A 20986-nucleotide genomic window follows, 5' to 3' on the forward strand; every position below is an offset into this window, starting at 1 on the left:
TTACTCCTGTCCTCAGTGACAACTGATAATTTTCATTAACATCTTTATTTTCTCAATTTGGAGGAAGTACAGAGTGGTATCTCACAGGATTAATTCACACTTCCCTAAGCATTTTCCCTATGTTTATTGCCATTTCATTTTCTTCTTTGGTCACATCCTGTCCAACTCTCTTATGTGTCTTTTGGGTTGCTTGTCCTCTGCCTGGTGATTCTTGTAGCCAGGATACTAAAATTTTGTCAGATATACATATTTCAAACATCCCATATTCATGGTTTTGTTTTTCATGGCCTTTATGAAACCTTCTCAGCAATAAAAATTATTAATTTTAATGTAATCAAGTGTATCAATTTTTTTATGGTTGATGTTCTTATTGCTATGCTCCTGTATTATGTTCTAAAATTTTTATAGTATTATCTCCTCTGTTTAATCTACTTGGAATCTATTTTAAAGAGTGACTATTAAAACACAGCTAGAGGTGGGAATCTGATTCACTTTTGTCCAATGGATACCCAGATCTTCTATTACTCTATTGCATTCCATACTCCTTTCCCAACGATTTGCAGTGTCTGTTGCATCACATGTCAAGTGTCTGATTAAGTGCGGCTCTGCTTCAGGCTCTTCGTACTGTTAGCAACCAACATGTTAGTTATATGGGGCCTTCATTACTATAACTATATAACAAATCTTGATATCTATCATCCTGCCCCCAGCCTGCTTTTTCTTTCCCAAGAGTGTTTGTCCATTCTTGGTTTTCCCATGTACAAATTTTGAAATGGCTTATCAGATTTCATAAACGTTTGGGATGACTGGAATTGCATTGAAGCTATATAAGGAGAAATGCATCTTTATAATTATAGTCTTCCAACCCTTAAATAATGGTGTCACACCATTTATTAGATCTATGATGTGTCTTTTAATAGAGTTTGCTAAAGACTCCAAAAAATGTTGTACATCTTTTTTCCACAGATCCTATAGTAGGGGGAAAAAACTGTTATAAATGATATCTTTATTTATTGTATTTTCTAATAATTTGCTAGTATACAGAAATGCAATTAGGTTGCTAAACCTCTCTCTTTCCATGTTGTCCCAGTACTTACCTCCTTCCTATTTTCATCTTTCTCTGTTCTTAATTCTTTCTAATGCACTATAAAATTTTCTTATTTTGTTTTTGTATGTTTTTCTTTACTAGAAAGGGAATTATGTTGGGGGCAGGGATTTTATCTGTTTTGTTTGGTACTATATTTTCAGCATTGAGATTAGTGTTCAACTTATAGTAGGTGTTCAATAAATATTTATTAAATGGATGGATGAACTCATTAATTCTAATAATTTGTTGTAGATATTTGGGGGTACATCCTATGCAATTCAGTCATATTTATATGCAATTAATGACAGTTTAATTTCTTTCAGTTCATGTCCTTTTTGTCTAGTTGCTCAGGTTACTTCCCTTTATATAACACTAGAGGCCTGGTGCATGAAATTTGTGCACAGGGGGTGGGGGTGGGGGGGTCTGTCAGCCTGGCCTGCACCCTCTCCAATCTGGGACATCCCTCTTGCAATATGGGACCACTGGCTCAGCTCACCTTCCTGCCTACCTGATCGCCCCTAACCTCTCTGCCTGCCTGATTGCCCCTAACTACTCTGCCTGCCTGATGCCCCTAACTGCTCCCCTGCCAGCCTGATCACCCCTAACTACTCTTACCTGCCATCCTGATCGCCCCTGACTGTTCTCCCCTGCCGGCCTGATTACCCCCCAACTGCTCCCCTGCCTGCCTGATTGCCCCTAACCTCTCTGCCTGCCTATCTGATCACCCCTAACTGCCTTTGCCTGCCTGCTTGATGCCCCTAATTGCTCCCCTGCCTGCCTGATCACCCCCTAACTGCTCCCCTGCCTGCCTGATTGCCCCTAATCACCTCTGCCTCAGCCCACGCCACTGTGACTTTGTCTGGAAGGATATCTGGAAGATATCCAGTCTATCTGGTCTAATTAGCATATTACCCTTTTATTAGTATAGATTAAATAGAATTGGTGATACTGGTGATGGTATTCTTGCTACATATTTGAAAAATAAAACTATATTGCTCTTACATATGGTTGTGTGTGAAAGTAGGTATGTACACATGTATTATATGTATTTCTATGAGGAGGAGATTTTCTTTATCAGTTTAAGAAAGTTTCTTTTTACTTCTAACTTGCTAATTTAAAAATATCTGTATCTTTTGATAAGATCCAATGGTCATTCATCTTCAATTAATTAGCCTGGTGAAATGGATTAATAGTTATAAACCAACCTCACATTATTAATGGGGTAAACTTGACTTGGTCCTACCTTGGTTTACTTGGGATAAATCTGACTTTTAATACTTAGTATTATATTACTTTTTATGTTGCTTTATTTTATGTTTTTTTAATTTATTTTTTGTTAATCTTCAGAGAGAGAGAGAGAGAGAGAGAGAGAGAGAGAGAGACATCGATGTGTGAGAGACACATTGATTGGTTTCCTCCTGCATGCATCCCAACCTGGGTCAGGTCAAACCTGCAACCCACGTATATGTCCTTGACTGTGAATCGAACCCATGACCCTTCAGTCCCTGGGTCAACACTCTAACCACTGAGCAAAAACTGGCCAGGGCTATGTTGCTTTATTTTTAATGAGTTTTATGTCTATAAGTAAGATTGGTCTACAGTATTTTTATTTCCTGTAATGTCCTTTCCTGATTTTGGTGTCAAGGTTATGCTAACTTCATAAAAGGATTTGGGAAAAGTTCTTTCTTTTCTATTTTTGTAAAAGTTTGTGTAACATTATAATCTGTTTTTTGGTTTGTTTGTTTTTAGTATTTCATAGAATGCCTCTGTAAAATCATCTGAGCCTGGGAATGCATAAAGGGAATTTACTTTTAAGTATTTACTTTTTAAAATAGTACTACATTTTCTCAGTGAGTCAACTATTTTAGTTTATATTTTTCACAAGAAGTCTTCCATTCTACTCTGTAGTGATCCAAGGCCAAGACTTGTATGTGTACCACCCTCTCCTAATTTTCTCTTTTGTTTGTTTGTGTGTTTTTTAAATATATTTTATTGATTTTTTACAGAGAGGAAGGGAGAGGGATAGAGAGTTAGAGACATCGATGAAAGAGAAACATCGATCAGTTGCTTCTTGCACACCCCCTACTGTGGATGTGCCTGCAACCAAGGTACATGCCCTTGACTGAAATCGAACCCTGGGCCCTTCAGTCCACAGGCCGACTCTCTATCCACTGAGCCAAACCGGTCAGGGCTGTTTTGTTTTTTAATTCACCCACTGAGGTCATTGCCTTTTGAAGATTTTGGTTTCCCTGGAGTTTCTAAGCTCACCTTCATCCTACTGAGGTCTAGTCTTTAACTCCTATCATCTGTATTCGTAGACTATTAAAACACAGCTAGAGACCACTAAGATATTACCAAAAAGTAACTCTAGTCTTAGCTTAATGTTGTGGATTTTTGCTTTTTTGGGTTTTTCCTGCCAATTGAAAAGTTAATATATTGATACACGATGTGATACACGATGGCTTGAGGGCTGAGCTATCAGGAAGGTAAATTCATTTTATTCAGTATTTTTGGAAATACTATATCAGGAGTGTTTTCTCTGCGCATCTTGTTAGCACTATTATCAAACACTGAGAATACTGGGACTGTTTATTCCAACCCCTTTTATCTCATCCATACTCCTCAAGTATCCTGGACATAGTGACTGTGCTGGGCCCGGTCTCAACGGGAAGTTTGGAGAACTCACTTGCTCCTAGACTTGGGAGGTGGGTGGTAGGTAGGTTCAGATGCCTTGGGTGAACTGTGAGGGTTTTGTCCGAATGAGGTCAAGCCTCACCTGGCTTTTCCAGAGTGCCCGGGCCTGAGGCAACTTGGCAGCCAGCTTATAGGGAGTGGAGTTTTGGGATCCTGCCTACCGTGATCCTTCTATCTTAGCTCAGAAGGGCCAGGCCCAGGTGCCACCAGGGAACTGCAAACAAGACAGGCTGTGAGTCAGAAGCGATGGAGTGGAGGGAGCCGTGCATTACGCGTCCTGGATCTAGCAAGTGTAGTGCCCACAGCCATGGGCCCAGAGTTTGAAAATTCTCTGTTCTGAATGTCGCAGGGCCTATAGTGGAAAAGCCCATAATAACATACTACAAAACAGCAGCACAAAAGTTATTTGTGAAATAGATGAGTGCACACAGGTTTCTCTGAGCCTTGGAACCTGACCAAGAGGCCTGAGTCCAGTTGATTGACTCCGGCTTATTATTCTGTTTCTCTGTTCTTTCAAGGTGAGTTTGTAGTGAGCATCTGCCATGTACTCTGATCTGTTCAAGCTGCATTAAAATAGACTTTGCACTTGCTCTTAGGTGCTTACAATGTATTCAGTTCAGAAAATACTACCTGAGCACGCACCAGCCAAAACGCCCGGGCTGTGCTTTAGTGGGGCAATGGAGAAGTGGCCCCTTCTGATGGGGAACCAGAAAGGTGAGTGGGATGTCACCTGAAACATGTCAGGTATACGGCATGGGCCTCAATCAAGCACAGAGATGGGAGGAAGAGGGCGTATTCCAGAAACAGAGGGAAAGGATTAAAATAGAAAAGGAGGTCAGGGCCGATGGCGTTAGCACGTGGAAGCGAAGTTGTGGGGTGTGTGCATTATTTATGTAGCAAAAGAGAGACATGGGCCTTTGACCCAAAATGGTCCGGGATATTTTCACATTGACAGAGGTTGTTGACTAAGCCTGTGGACAGGCCAGACATTTTACACTGGGGTAGGGGATTTCAGGGTGACCCTAGAGTTCCCCCAGCAGTGCTTGGTGTGGTTGGTTTCAGGTGAGGAGGCACTGCCTGGTGTCAGGAATGACCGTCTCCCATGGCCAGCTGGCTGTGACATTATGTCGTTACATTAAATGTGATTCTGGAAAGTGGCTTTATTGCTCTTGGTTAACGTTAGCCAGCTCCTAAATCCCGGTTTGGTGCTCATCCAGTGTGCTGAGATGCTTGTTGGCAAACTATTTGTTAAAGTGTAAAATGTAAAATGACTCAGGAATTATTCTGCACAAAATGTCAGGTGGCAGAATAAATAACCATTCCCCTCATTAATCCCCATGGCAGCGTCTGTTTGAGAGCTTGGCTTTTCCATAATGAAAATATGTCAGCCCTGAATATATGTTTGCGCTATTGAGACTGAGCGGTGAAAGGAATTGAATTCTCCACTCAGCCACAAGTGAAATATGGCAGCGTGTGGTGAATGCGGTGCCAAGTGCTGTGAAGTTGAGATCCTGACTTGGAGAAACCGCGGGAGGCTCCGATCAAGTGAGAGCGGGGAGGGCAGTGTGGGATTAAAGTGTGAAGCAATTCCACGCAAAATTCATCTTGATTCACCCCCATTTATTAAAGGAAGCTGCCCCAGAGAGTATAGTGAGGTGTTGAGACCTGTGTGCAGCTTCAGGAGTTGTAAAAATGAGCAGAAAGCCAGGGTTGAGGGTTTGAGGAGTACAAAGGTATCACTCAGGAAGCCAAGACCACAGGCGGCCAGTGAGTTCACTCATGGGTCCTCAGAGACCAGCAGGTGCAGCATTCCTTTCACAGGTGAGAAACCGGAGGCCAGAAAGGGAAGGGGCTTGCGTGCGGAATCACCAGGGAGATGCCTGATTCATGACGGCCTAGACTCAGACCAGCCTGTTCACGCGGCATCGAGCCCCGGCTGCCCAGCTCTCTGTCCTCTGCTCTATCATGAAAGTCAGCATTATGTGAGGACGTGATCTGACTTCCTCCTCATACAGTGCTAGGTACCTGGTATTTGACAGATGTGAATTGATGTATTGCCGGACCTTTTACCGAGGTCCACGGTGTCCGGTTTTTGTTTTTTACCATGTGTGTACGTGCGTGCAACACATACCTTTTATTATCTATATATATTTTTTAAGTCAGAGAACGCAGCCTTACGGCATAGTAGTGCAAAGCATGGGCTTTGGAGGCAAACAGCCCATTCTGGGTTCAAATCCTCACTCTGCCATTTACTGGCTGTGTGGCTTTAGACACGATGCTTACCTTCTCCTTAAAATAGGAAGAATAATCATACCAGCCTACAGAACTGTGGTTAGATGTCTATGAGATAATATAGACAAAGGTGAGCAGCTAACACGCAGCTTTGGCATCTGGTAAAGGTTACGGTGTTTCCCTCTCGTGCTGACTCACTCCCACACCAGTTCTCTGTGACAAGTTGTCACCTGCAGAGGTTGAACTGTGCCATTTGCGACACTACGTTCTCTCGCTTGATATTACAGTCAGTTTTATTCTCAGTGGAAAGAGTGGGAGTCTTGGAGTAGACTGAATTGATGTCGAGCCTGGATGACCAGGAGGCAAGGAGAAGCTGCTGAGAGTCCCAAGTCCATCTGCCCCAGAAATGGGGTCCCTCAGGTCTCTATTTTAAGGACTGGCCAGAATTTAGAACTAAGACTTAGATTTTAATTAGTTCCCTTGGTTTTTTGTTTTGTTTTTTTGTGTGAGAATTGTAATTAGTACAGCTTTTAAAAATTAAGCTTAGATTTCTGTGGATAGAGTTCAAATTTGTGCAAAATAAGTGGGAAGAAAAGACTCTTCTTTGTAATCAAATGGTCTTTAAGTCCTTTAAAAAGAAAAAGGGTGAATTGTAAAGATTATAGAATGTCAGGAATAGAGAGGATGACTCGGATTCGGGACAGCTTTCACTATCAGCTGTTTAGAGTCTGAAGACCCACCATTCAAAAGAATTGCAAACCATTATTTGGCACCAAGCTTGCCATGATAAATATAACCTCCAACTGAATGAGTAACAGAACTCCTGGACATGGTGCATTTGTCATCAGCAGGCCTACACAGAGCCCACACGTTATAGGATTCCACTCATATGAAGTGTTCAGGAAAGGCAAATCTATTGAGACAAATCTGCAGTGGCTTAGTGATTGCCTGGGGCTCAGAACAGGAAAGAGGAAGGACTGTAGCGTGGGCTTGAAGTTTCTTTTTAATGTTGTAAAATGAGATGTGATGTGGTTGACAACTCCATAAATTTTATAAATGCCACACTTAAGATGGGTAGATTTTATACTAAGTAAATTATACCTCAAAGCTGTTAAAAAAAAAAATTCAACCTGTGTGAATAGATGGAAAAATTCAACTCGTGTGAAGGTATTGGTCAAATGTCATGTTTCTATGAGGGATCTTTAAAGAAAAAAGAAACTTTCAAGGCAGGATTTACTAGCCTGTCTTTTTGGTTCCTATTACCATTTACTTATAGCCAGTATTCAAACAACAGGCAGTAGCTGGCATTCATGCCCTGGGCACTGAGGAATGAGAAAGAGCAGAAGAGGACATCTCTTGTGGGTTTTTTTTCTGTTTTAAAAAAAAACTGTGGTAAATATCTATACTAATAATAGCCTAGGTGGTCGTCACACCCTCTCGCCGTGATGCCCTCATGCTGTCACAAGGAGGCTGCGTGCACAGCGGGCGCACACGGGTGGGCAGGGCTGCATCCGTGACCAGGCGGGCACGGGTGGGCGGGGACTTGACGCTGTGTATGCGGTGTGGAGGTGGGCCCAGCAGCCGCTATAAGCTGCGAGGCCTGGGGTCCCGAGGCTGTGCGTGCCACGGAGGCGGGGCCCCGGCTCCGGCCTACCTCTTTGGGGCCATCTATCGAGGAGCCCCGGGATCTCGTACGATTCCATGTGCCTGGTCACTAGTACATAATATAGAAATTACTATTTTAACCATTGAAAAACATTTTTTTCAATTTTTTAATTTTTTTAGAGAGAGAGGAAGGGAGAAAGAGAGAAATATTGATTTGTTGTTCTACTTTATGCATTTATTCGCTCTTTCTTGTATGTGCCCTGACTGGGGATCAAGCCCACAACCTTGGCATAGCGGGATGTTGCTCTAACCAATGGAGCTGCCTGACCAGGGCTAAACATTACTGTTTTCCTTAATGTTTAGTTGATATTTTTTGTGATACATCTTGCTTTTCTTATCATCCCCCTTTGTGAATATTCTAGAAATATTTTATTTGTGGCTACCATAAGGATTCTGTATAACATCCTAAAGTTACAAAAATCTATTTTAAATTTATATAAACTTCAATTGCATATAAAAACTCTACTCATTTATAGCTATATCCCTCCCGGTTATGTTGCTGATGTCACAAATTACCACCTTATATATTGTGGGCCGCATAACACGGATGCATAATGACCGTATACCTTTTTCTTTTAAGTGATTTTGTGGGCCTTCTACAGCCCATGGGCCAGGCATTCCTCACCCCTGAGTGAACTGACAGAATTTAGTGACTTATTACAGGTCGGGAGTTGAGGAGAATGGCATAGATGATGGTATCATTCCTGAAGTCAAGGAGTATAGGGGGAGACATTTTGAAGAAGTTGATAATTTATTAAAATGTTAATTTTTAACTTGCACAAGACATGGTGTATTGCGTTTGTGATACAAAAACAAAGTGAAACATAGAGATGAGGCTGATGCCCCCGCTGGCCACCAGATCCAACGGCAGCCCGCCGCTCGGTGTCAGCACAGCTACCAGCGTGGCGTGTGTCCTCTCATGGGTGTTCTGTGTATGTGCATACTTACCTGGGGAAATGGATAGCATCGCCTTGAGATGTGTAACTTAATATTTACTACTCTGTCACTTGGATTTTCCCTCACACAGCTGATATTTTAGACGTTCTACTAAGTCAGTGCATATGAAGTTACTGACTGCTGCATAGCATTCCATGGAATAGAGTAACCCAAAGAGCCCATTGGTGGATTTTAAATTTTGTCCCAGATTTCCAACAAACGGTGCTGCTATGAATATACTTCTACATCTTTGCCCATCAGTGCGATTTCTTCCCACTAGGAATGGTTACCGAGAAGTGGGATTGCTGGGTCCTAGGGTGTATGCTTTTATTTTGATAGTTACTGCCAACTGCCCTCCATGTGGCTGTTCTGACTGTACAGTGGACAAGTGTTCTCTATCCTACACTCTCATCAAGACTTGATGTTTTTCCGAGTGAAAACTGACACATCACTGCTTTAACTTGTGTTCGCTAACCATGTGTGAGGGCACTGAATCATTTGTTTTTATCTTTCCCCCATTAGTCTGTTGGACTACATTTTTCTTTTGGATTTGTAGGAGTTTAAAAAATTTTTATAGCCAAGCCTTTACTTTTTTGTCACTGATATCTTCTTTAGTTACTTGTTTATCTTTTAAGTTTGTTTATGGCCTGATATTAATTTTGATGGAGGAGAATGCATCAGTGTTTGCTAGGATTTGGGTAAGAAAATTTGGCTAAGAAAATCATAGGCACAGCCACTGTATGTTCCACTCTGTCATTATTATTTTTTAAGGTTTGAAGTTGAGGTGTCAGTGGGAAATTTGAGTAGAATTATGTAAATGGCAGGTGAGTGCTTCAGAATGGAGTGGAAGTCAAAACCAAACTTGAGATAGAGATTGGGGGTCTCCAGAGGAGGGGGGGACGAGGAGGGTGAACCGCCAGCATGGATGAGACTGTCAGGATAAAGCAGGTGAAGAGGTGGGCCAGGGACTCCGACATTAGCAGCAGCGAGCGTGAGACGGGAGGAAGGATCGAGAGGGAGGAGGAAAACCAGGGAACGAGGGGGGAAAGGAACCAAGAAAGACAAGCTATAAGAAGGCACAGGAGCCTTTGGGTCAGTGTGATGCCCACCAACCTGTACTGTCCCAGTCACTTATTTGCCTATTATTTTCCAGGAGATAACGTCACAGAGCAGGCACGGGGGTTCATTCACGTTTATATCCCTAGAACTGAATGGGGTCCTGCCCATAGTGACATTTGTCTTTCCAACATCTAATAAAATCTATGAAGTTTGTTGAATGAATACATTTTGAAATCTGCCTCTTTCCTTGAACCGATTTGTCAAAGAAAATCTTACAACTGACAGAACTGGCTAGGAATTGTGGGAAGGCGCTGTGACCTTTTGCTCGCAGGGTATTAGCTAAAATGAGAGAACTGCCTTGGACAAGCCTAGGTGGCACCACAGAGGCTCAGCTGTCTCAGCTGTGCTGGGAGGACTGTGGCTGTGTCCGCAAGTGCTGGCTTCTCTTTAATGCACGGGCAGCCATTCCGAAGCTTCAGATTGGCCGTCGTTCCCCTGGTATTAGTTAGCTGGAGGGTTTACGGAGCACCTTTCCATGAACAGTCTGCCTGTGGATTGTCTGTGTAACCCAGTCCGTGGGGTAAAAGAATTGTCATTCATACGGTAGTCTGTACCCCAGCCCGTGGTGCAATTTCTCATTTGGGGTATAATCCTATACAATAAAAGCCTAATATGCTAATTGTCTCCTTGACTGGAAGTTTGACCAGGCAGTGGGCCGGCCAGCCAACCTCCTGCATCCCTTCCCCCCACCTGGTCCGGCCCAGGTCAGCCCCAATCAGGATCGGGCCAGCCAGACCCCACCTGTGCATGAATTCATGCACCAGGCCTCTAAGTCATAGACACACTGGCCTTAATGTGCATAAAGGTGGAGAGGAAAGAATTCCGTTCTGCCTGGGTGCTTTAATGAGCATCTCGTGTTAACACATGAACTCAGGAGTGTTCAGAGCCCAGTGTCCCTGGAAAGGGGAGAGAGGATTTTTTTATTTTTTTTTTTAGGAAAATTGGGGAATGACAGAAAAAGGAAGGAGGCAGAAAAAGTTTAAGGTCATAAGCAGGACAACAACAGTGAAATGTCATAGGTAAGGACTAAGTAGCAAAGTTGAAGCCCGAGAGAGGTGAAAGCAGCAAGAAGGAGGGGCAGGTGATGTAGTTTAGACCAGCGGTCGCCAACCTTTCGGACCTCATGGACTACCAGTGGTCCGCGGGCCACTGTTTGGCGACCAGGGGTTTAGATTGAGGGCCAGGGCTGGAGGTGCCGGGTGCGCTGAGAGGGGCAGGCCAGATAGGACCACCAGCAGGTCCTCCTTGCTCCCTGTCCAGAAGCTGGGACAGAGGGGCCTGCGTTGGCTTGCCCGTCCGCCCACACTTCCCAGAGATCCCGTGTGGACACGCTGCGTGTTCACATCCAAGCTAACAGAGCACACACACGCAGATGTTGCAGACAAATTAAAATTTACTGAGACAGACAGAAATGCACCTACTCGGGACTACAGTTAAGCAGTTACTATTAACCAAAGAGTCATGTTCACATTCCAGATAAGTCTACGTCGAAAAGCATTCAGAATTTACTAGTTTTCTACATCACTATTTCACCTACAAGAGGGACAGCAAACTGACACTTGGAATTTGGTGGCTTTCATTACAATGCTACACACTGAACAGGGACACACATCAGCGACTTTGAGAAAAAGGTATAAAAAGACCAAAACCACTCACTGTAGAAAGGGCTCTGGGATGTTACTGTACAGCGTGGCCAACGTAAAAACAAAAGAATGGAATCCTGGGAGAGGCAGAGGGCAGACCTGGGCAAGGCATGGTCATTCCCTGCTGGGCTGGGGCATGGGCCTAAAGAGGGGAAACTGATCCAAAACCTCACGTTCTGTATGAAGGGGTTTCCATGCCTAGAATATCTGTGGAAACAAAAAGACATTGATGTGGCAGACACCTAAGCGTGATGGGAGAAAACTCTGGGATTTAAGTTGGATGCTAAGGAAATGGTATTAAATAAGAGAAGTACTTATGGAATAAGAATAAAACTATTAACAAAGAAGTTGCCAAAAATGAGTGAGGATTCAATGCCTGTCTCAAACAAGAGACTAGATGATCACAGAAGTATTTTTATAATAATTTTTATGGATACCTTGTCACTAGCTAAAGGACTCCTGCCAAAGAAAGGACGCAACAATTCTCCTTCTAAGGCTAAAGTAACTAAAAAATATAATCTTCAGTGCTTTTCACAAGTAAAAATCATTAAATATTTTAAAGAATGTAATGCTGCCATGCCAACGTGAGGCATGAGAAGTGGTGCTAATGGGGCTCCGCTGTCCTGGCTCTCCTGGTAGGAGGGCTTCTTATTTCATATTTTAACGAATCAAATATCTTCTTGGAATGCCTCTGAAAATGAGCATCTCATCACCTTCCTGGGAACTGACTCCTGAGCACTCTTCTCCATCATTAAGTTAATGTCAAGGAGCTTTAAGTGTCATCTTTAATTTGACACTTGTCACAAGATAATTAGTTCCTCTAAGGGAAATCAATTTGTTGATTTTAATTTTTTCTCTCGTGCATTGTCCCAAGCTCGGAGGAGACAGTAACAATGGTTTTCTTTGAGGGTCTAAACTGAGATTTCTTTAAATGTCTTCTTTTATATACTCTCTTGTAATTTAGCTGCAATTAAACACCCACTTTCTATATTATGATCTCAAAGTTTTGTGCAAGTTAGGAAAATAATATCGACAGGGAGGTGAGATCTGAATACCGAGCTGGTGTGCAGCCTCCCTACATCTAGGACCGAGGGTCCTGGCTATCATTGCATCTGTCGGGCCTAAGGGATTCGCTACATCAGGCTTGTTCACTTCCCATCTGAGACTAATGCCGCTTGGTCCAAGTTGGAAAAGGCTAGTTGAGGTGGGTGGGAAAAGTACAAAGAAATGGGCATTTTGGGGTGGACGGCTGGTCAGCTGCCACTGCGATCATGGTTTGGCTGAATACATTTTTTTGCCTGAGTTTATGTCTTTTTGTCGACTAGCTGGAGCTCATGGGGAAGGGAAGAAAAACAAATGTGGCGTAGAGAGCCTTGCTGGGTGGCTGGCGGGGCAGCCAGGTGGATAGGTGCCGAAGGGCCTGCACGGAACTACATGGGCCACGTTGAAGACTGCTCTTTGGTACTCATCCTGGAGTCTGGGCCAGCCCGGCGGGGGCGGGGGCGGGGGTGGGGTTGCGGGGGAGACCACGGCAATGACGACCCCACCAAATTTTACTTAGGGAAAGAAGCACAGATGGTGAAGGGCTTTCTTCTTTAGGACCTTGACACTGATGTGGGTGAGGGTGTGGAGACAGGACTCGCTTGAAAAGTCCAACCCTCACTTCCATGTGCTACTCTGAAGCTCTTTCTCGGCCTCTGGGGGGGATCCTGTACTGCTGTGTCTCTCATCATGATTTGTGGATGGAATTGGGGGCAAAAGCTAAACCTGGAGTTCAGAATCCCAAATTTTCTTCTAAGAATTACGTGTACTGTCTGTCGGCGAGCAGGGGCATGTGGACATGCCTGAGAAAAGCCCTTGGTAGGCAGGGGAGGCGGGGCCCTGGGCAGACAGGACGCTGCGCCCGGGGCTTCGGGTGGAATGAGAGAGATGGCTTGTGAAGCTGCCACATGGAGCCGCATGGCTCGTGCAGGACAAGTGATTCCGGCAGACAGGGGCCCATCCAAGTCCAAGGGGCTCCGGGAAGGAACCTCCTCCGCCTGCAGCTGCCAGTGCCAAGTGTCAGTGCAGACACGGACTTGGAGACACTTTATTCCGGAATTGTGATCCAGGTTGGACAGGCTGACAAATTGGTCATTGTTTTCAAATGAATTTTTAATAGACAGCCAAACAGTTTTCTGAGTGGGTGTGAGCCTGGCTTACGGTCTCTCTGTCCATGTGTACATATTTACACACACAGAGAGAAGCGTCCAGACACCATTTTTAATAAAGAAAACCAGTTGCCCAAAAGGATTCTTGACTGAATTAAGGCCGTTGTTTGTAGGAAGCCAGATACAGTGATGGGAGTAATTAATTTTTAGCAACAAACAGCAGGGGCGGCGGGCGCAGGGGAATAAAGGACAGTGTGGTGTGTTTTCCACGACATCTACAAGACATAAGAAAAGCACTTAGACACCGTAAGGCGGGAACCATGCTGCACAACCACTGGTGTGGGGAGTCAGAAAGGGTCTTGAGGTTGAGAGGGCAGGGCTCCCTCCACCGTCAGAATCCCACGTCAATCACATGCTCGTTGGACAAGTCTCATGGGAGGGAAGGAGGCTCTCAGTCAGCAGCCAGTCCCGTCTAAACACAAAACAACACCTTCCTTCCCACACAGCCGTGTGCGCAATCAGAAAGCTCTGGGAACAGGAGTCGTCCGGATCGGAGGTCGGCTGGAGAGCAGCAGGGAGGAGAGACCTTGGTGCCGCGGAGTCTTAGATACAAATGCAGGAACAGGAAGTGACTTGCAGTCTGTGCCGGCCGTGTCCTCATCCCCGTGGGCACTACCATATGTAGCCGACCTCGTCCTCCTTGTCGTCGTCCTCGTCCTCGTCGTCCTCTGTCGCCCGGGTGTGCGCCCGCAGCCTCCCCAGCTTGTCCTTCGGCCCCAGCTCCCGCACGTCCTCCAGGTCGTCCAGCAGGACCACGGAGCCACCGCTGCCGAAGTCTCCTGAGGTCTCTTGCTCCTCTTCTGCTCATGTGGAAGGAGGAGAGGCTGAGGTGAGTTTCTATTGAACTCATGGCCATGCCAGGGGCGCCCTGCACCTGCCTTCACTGTAGGGCTGACCCAGGCACTTCCCTTTCCAACGTGGAGCATCCCTGCCCAGCTGGGGCTGCTCCACACAGCACAGACCCCAGCTTTGTTCTGTGGGAGCCCGGAATTCCCGAGACGCTGCTACCTTCTCGGGAGGTTCATGATCCTGATTGAGAAGTGAAGGCAACCTACGTGTTCTTGGCCGGCAACGGGTCCTGACTGTCAAAAACTGTTCTCCAGCCCAGTGGCCACAGTGAGTACCGGCCACTCAAACAATAAGCTATGCATAGTCTCATGCAATTTCAGGGTTGTTCTGTCTCCCTGAGTCCAGGTCCCCGCTATACTCATGTCTATTGGGCCTAAGGGGTTCGCTACGTCAAGCTTGTCCATTTCCCACCCGAGACTAACTTCACGGGTAGTGCCGCTCACTGTAGACCAGCCGCCTGTTGAAATGTTTCTACTCAGATCCTAACACAGCAAGGACCGATGGGTACCAGAGATCCCTGTGGGCTGATACTCACCGCAGCTCACAGCGCCCTGCTTCCTAGAGCCAGCCAGCTCGTTCCCATACTTGTCTACACACCAGCACTGGCCCGTGCTGCCGTGGCATTGCGTGGCTTTGTAGTAGCCCTCCTCGTTACAGTGGGGTATGAATGCTCCTGGGGGATCAGAGAGGGAGAGACACTCAGGGGTACTGCCGGCTGAGACTCAGGAGAGGGCTCACGTGGCAGGCGTGGTACTTACTCCAGGGCTAGCACGAGAGAACCGGGTGGTTGGTTATTACTTAGTCAAGATTCAGGGCCCTAGGACTTGCTCCAGGTTTATTTTTGGGCTCTTGATTCTGTTCTGTTCCATTGGTCTATGTGTGTATTTTTATGCCACCTGGTTTTGATTACTACAGCTTTACAATGTAACTTGAAATCAGAAGTGTGATGCTTGCTGCTTTGCTCTTTTTTCCAGGATTGCTTTGGCTGTTGGGGTTTTTTTGTGGTTCCATACAAATGTTAGGATTGTTTTGTTTTTTTCAGCTGTAAAAAATGCCAATGGAATCTTGATAGGGACTGCACTGAATCTATAGGTAGATGGTGTTGGGTAGTATTATTAGTTCTTCTAATTAATAATTAAAAAGAGCACCAGATACCTTTTGATTTTACCATGGCTTTGTTTTCTTTCATTAATATCTCATGGATTTCAGAATAGAGCTCTTTCATCTCCTTGGTTAAATTTATTCTTAAGTATTTTATTGTTATTTATGTTACTGTAAATGGGATAACTTTACTATTGTTTCAGATCATTTGTTGTTAGTGTGTGATAGAGGCATTTAATTTTGTTTCTGCTATTTCGGTATAAAACTAATGAATTCATAAAATTAGGGTATTTTTCTCTTTTTCCATACTCTAGACATTTTATGTAAAATGAGAATGACCTCTTTCATAAAAATATTTTGGGCCTGGTGCATATTGGGGTAATGAGTAGCATTCTGATTTAAATTAATTTCATGGTTTTCTTAATCCAGTTGGGTCTCCTGGTTCTTTTTGTCTCAGATATGGTCATCATAATGTCTATTTCAAGTAGGTTTTCATCATTGTTATGAATTGGTTGATAGCAGTGGCTCTCGAAGTGTTCACATAGGACTGGCTGCTGCAACATCACCTGGAAATGTCTCAGAAAAGAGATTCTTAGGCCCAACCCCAGATCCACTGTGTTTACAGTATTCTCCTATAGCTGAGGTTACATCCCACTTCAAAATTCACAGTAGCATTTGGGCCTTTCATATTGGCAACATTGGTCTACGTCATTGTTTTCTGCTTTAGTTGTGATCATTTCAGCTTGTGGTGGTGTTCCTAAAGCTTCCTGATTTTTAAGTTTTGTTAGTTGTGTTTTTTATAAATACATTTGAAGGTATGAATATTCCTCTTAAGTTTCACTGTGGTTACCTCCCTCCAATTTTGGTACACAGTGCCTTCCTTTTCAGTCAGTTCTAAATGTTTTGTAGTTTATACTGTATTTCACATTTGAGTAATTACTTACTTTTAAAATCCAGATGTATGGGGCTTTAACAGTCTCATTTTTGACTTCTACTTTTATTGGGTTGTGGCAAGTGAATTTGGTCTGTGATGGTTTCTGAGATTGGTTGAGTTTTCTTTTTTGGCATGATCTGTGGCAAATATTTCATGTGTGTTTGAAAAGACTAATTTATATGCTGATGTAAAGGAATACATGTATATGGATGCTAATTAATCATGCTATTCATTTCTTCTCTCTGCCTACCTGAACTGTAAGTTTTAAGGAGAGAGCTATATTTAAAGTTTCTATTTATAAATATGACAATTCCTCCTTGCAATTTTGTTTTAGTCATGGGTATACCAATTGATGATGTCACATATTAAAAGGCACATTTCAGCAAGATGATACTGTCTTTACTTTTAGAATTCCGAACAAAGCGGTTGTTTCTGTCAGGTTTTAACAATGCTATAACAATGAGTCTTTACCATCTTAATTTCAAGTTTCTGTGTTTTATATGTAGCTCTCTTTTCAAAAATGCAAATCAATAGTCTGAGTTAGATCCATTCATATTTATTATTATTACAGATAGGCTTGCTCTTATTTCTACCACTCTATTTTGTGTTTTCTATTTTTTATTTCCCCCTTTTGTGCTTTGTGTTGAAATTATTACATTTTGTGTATTCCATGATTTTCTTCTATAGGTTATTCTTGTTAGCCTTAAATTTCCCAGAGAAGCGTATTTTTACTTGTAAGATCTAAAGTTAATCTATGTTTTGTTTTCTTCCTGAACAAATCAGAAATTTAACATTTTTACCACTTTTTCTCACTGCCACCAACACTGAAATCTTAAGTTCAGCTTGCTATCAAAACATTTTATAGAATATTTATGTAGGTTTAGCTGCATGTCTTTTCTCACAGCTAAATTTCTCTGGGATTATTTCTCCTCTGCAGAGCTGATCAGCCGAGTGAGAGTCAGTATGCCTGGGGTTGGGCACATCGCTGACATCACACTTGAGCATGCTCGTGGGGTAAGCTGGCATTCCAGGTTCCAAGTGGTTTCCTCTCAGCACTTGGAGATGTGATTTCTTCAGTCAGCGTTGCTAAGCTGATTCTTATTTAACTGCAGATAATCTTCATGGTGGTTTAGTTTTGGTTTTTCTTAGGGTGCCTGTCTGATGACTGTGCTCGTCTCCTATGGGGAGTGGACTGGCTGCGTCAACCCTGTGAAGACAGGCTTCCGCTCGCTATTGTGGTTTCCTACTCCCTAGTTTTATTTCTGATTTTTTTAGACTAAGTACCTTTTTAAACTTACCTTGTACTTGATGACATAGACCCCAGAAAGAAGTGTGGCAAGAGAGGGAGAGATTCTTACTACTTGAACCTGGGTTTGAGCCCAGATCCAGCTGACTGGAGGGACTACTGTAAACACTCAATGCAGCTGGCTCCTCAGCATCAGGGATGGGCAAGGGCCCCCAGAAAACCATCCCTATGTGATAGGCAAGCCTGCTGATGCTGCAGTCAGAGAGGCGGTGCCCACACTCCAACTGAGGGACTCTCTCAGCACCCCAAGTCTTCAGGGAGCAGGGGGAAGAAAAAATAGATGCTTTCAGTTACCAAAATGCAGAGAGATTCATACACAGTTGCTCAAATAGGACGTGCAAAGGAGGACAAACAGAGAGCTGGAGAAACATGGTTGCTCTTCGAGCTGCAGTTGGAAAACAGGTGCCAATAAACCAACAAAACAACACTGGCTGAGCCCCGGGGGGGCAGGAAGCAGGTGCTGCTCTACACCTACAGTGTGACAGGATGACCCCTCTTTTAAGTAATTATAATGGATTATAATGGCAGTGATTATAATGGATTAGATTTTGTTGTTGCTTGTTTTGTCTATTTTTAAAAATTGAAATGCCCCTGAATACAATGTATTATATTAGAAGATTTCATCATGTGAAAAATAAATTGTAAGCAGATAAGTGGTATTTCTATGAGTCAGCCAGAGTAATCTCCATGCGTGGGGAGATCTGATAGAAAGTAAGCTTTGAACCTAGCTGGACTCATGTCCAGGGAGAAGTAGGCATTTCAAGTATGTGAGCTAGGAGAGTGGAAGATGCAACATGTTATCTCAGACCACGTCTTATGACTGATGCATTATGAATTAATGAAGCAGTAAGGAGATATCCACACCCAATGGAAACACCTACTTTAAAAACAGCGTTATTCTAGCTCTATAACTACCTGTGGGTGTTGGGCACATCACTCAGCCGCAAGTGACCTGCCACATGGAGGAATCAGGTCAGTAAGCACAGGTCCCACGGGAAGGCCTGTGGGGGGCAGGGGTTTCTCCACTTGTCCTTCGGGCCAGAAAGAGGCCCTCCTGTGCGTACATGGGAGAAGAACCTAGGACCAGACAGGTCGAATTCCCAACTCTGGAGAGTCTGGTGTGCAGAGTTTGAGGCAAGCAGTGAAATAAGTAATTTTCAAAAGTGGGAGGGAGGAGTGTGTACTCTGAGGTGTCAGGAGGAGAAACCGCCAGAGTTCACAGAGAGCCTCATCAACAATCTGTGAAAAACCTGCCCATTTCCATCAGGTAAATAAACCTCTGAAATGGTAAGCTGCTTAGGGAACACGCTGCCCCTGAATGCTTAATAAGAATAATCCTGAGTTATTGCTGCAGCTGGTCAGTTGCTTTTAAAAAAAGGAAAGCAATGCTTACTCCTGTTTTCCAACAAACAATGAGGTGTGCCCACCCTTTCAGGGCTGGCGTGGAGCCAGAGGGAGTGCGTGCTGCAGCAGGCCTGCCTCGGCCAGACCTGCACATCTGGGAAATCACACAACCCACCTGCTTCCACCTTATCATTCGGACAAAGGAAAGAGAAGCAGACACCTTACACTTCTTTTCCAGGGATCACGTGAGCGTGGGAAAGAAATATGCTCATGTATATGCACGTCCTTGAGTCCTATCTGATAGTCCTAGGAGCGGGGATGGCTCATCTCCTCCTTGAATGGAGAGCTTGATCTGGGGAATACAGGAAGTTCTATCGTTTTAGAGCTGGAAGGAACACTTGAGAGCTCCCTTCAAGGGCTGTGCTTGAAAGAAGAAAAAGCAGAGATTCCCTGGAGCCCAAGGCGAGGGGAGGGACTCCAGCCCTGGCAGGCTTGCCCACCAGCCTGGCCTCTCCTCTCGCTAGTTCTCAGCCGATTCACCGGCCCTCATGCTGGGCCCAGCTGATGGTGGCCGAGTACCAGCTGCCTGGGAGAGACCTGTACGGGGTACGGTGAGGCATTTCCTTCATGAAACGCGGGTCCCTAACTGAATAACCATTGCTGTGCTCAATATCACTGCAAGAGACACGTTGCTCTAATTGGTTGTTGAAATGAGTGGCAAGAAACTGTACTTACCCAGCAGGCTTTTCCCCTTGCTCAGCTTCTGAATCCTGCTCACTTCATTCTGGCAAGGGAGACCTGCAACAGAGCGTATGTAAGTCAGGGACCATCCCTAGTGACTGCCTTCCTCCTGACAGGAAACACAGACAGCGGCACACCTGGGAGTGGGTTACTGCACCTGCTGTTACTACGAAGCAAAACAAATCCAGGCCAGAGTGTTACTAATTAAAAATACAAAACTCATACCATGAGGTACTTAAAATAGTACTTGGGGGCTCCTTGACCAGAAATTTTCTTCCCACCACCATCTCAAGCAAATACCAGGTGTCTAAGAGGTCATTTGCTAACAGACTTTCCATAGGGAAGTCAATAATGAGCTGAGGACTGACGCTTCCTAGTGGGCATGTGTTCAGAATCCACAGACCAGCTAACCAGAGGGAAGGGGACAGACACTGCACCGATGCGGGGTCGTGCTGTGGAGAGGAAGCGGGGGAGACTGGACCTCATGGCTTACTACCCAGGAGAGTACAACAGGCCTCGCAGGACAGTTAGGAGGATGCACAAGCCATCCAGAGAGACAGTGAGCGTAACTTTCAGCGGAGTGCTTTGGGCACGTGTATCAGTCTCTGAGCCTCAATTATAAAATACTAGAGGCCCAGTGCACAAAATTCATGTGTGTGTGTGTGTGGGGGGGACCCCTCAGGGGATGTCTGACTGCTGGTTTAGGCCCAAGTTGGATGGGTCCTAAACTGGCAATCGGACATCCCTCTCCCAATCCAGGACCGCTGGCTCCTAACGGCTCACCTGCCTGCCTGCCTGATTGCCCCTAACCGCTCTGCCTGCCTGGTTGCCCCTAAGTTCTCTCCCCTGCCGGCCTGATCCTCCTAACCACCTCTGCCTTGTCCCCTGCCACCGTGGCTTTGTCCAGAGGGACTTCTGGTCTAGTTAGCATATTACCCTTTTATTAGTATGGATAGGCTGTTATGAGCAAGCACAGAACCGTCAGTTCTCCATGAGGGAGCCACATAGCTAAGCAGGGCATATAGAAGGGTGTCACACTCTTTTACTCCCTAGAGAACTTTCTTCCATTTAAGCCCAAAGAAAGGCGACCTCCCTAGTTCGTAAGACTTCCCAGGACTCACCTGT

At 44.6% G+C, this 20986-nt stretch overlaps 1 protein-coding gene across 1 annotated transcript in view; it reads right to left on the reverse strand.

Annotated features, from left to right (window-relative positions):
* Positions 1-11108: 11108 nt before the first annotated feature.
* The window catches only part of SPOCK1 (SPARC (osteonectin), cwcv and kazal like domains proteoglycan 1), a 500524-nt gene continuing 490646 nt past the window's right edge, over positions 11109-20986 (reverse strand). Inside the window, exons 9-11 of the mRNA XM_059698456.1 lie at positions 19856-19918; positions 14971-15108; positions 11109-14386 (exon numbers count right to left, since the gene is read on the reverse strand). Of these exons, the coding sequence (XP_059554439.1) occupies positions 14199-14386; positions 14971-15108; positions 19856-19918 (389 nt within the window). The 3' untranslated portion in view covers positions 11109-14198. The remainder of the gene's footprint in view (positions 14387-14970; positions 15109-19855; positions 19919-20986) is intronic.

The sequence above is a fragment of the Myotis daubentonii genome, chromosome 5 (assembly GCF_963259705.1).
Source record: "Myotis daubentonii chromosome 5, mMyoDau2.1, whole genome shotgun sequence".
Lineage (NCBI taxonomy): Eukaryota > Metazoa > Chordata > Mammalia > Chiroptera > Vespertilionidae > Myotis > Myotis daubentonii.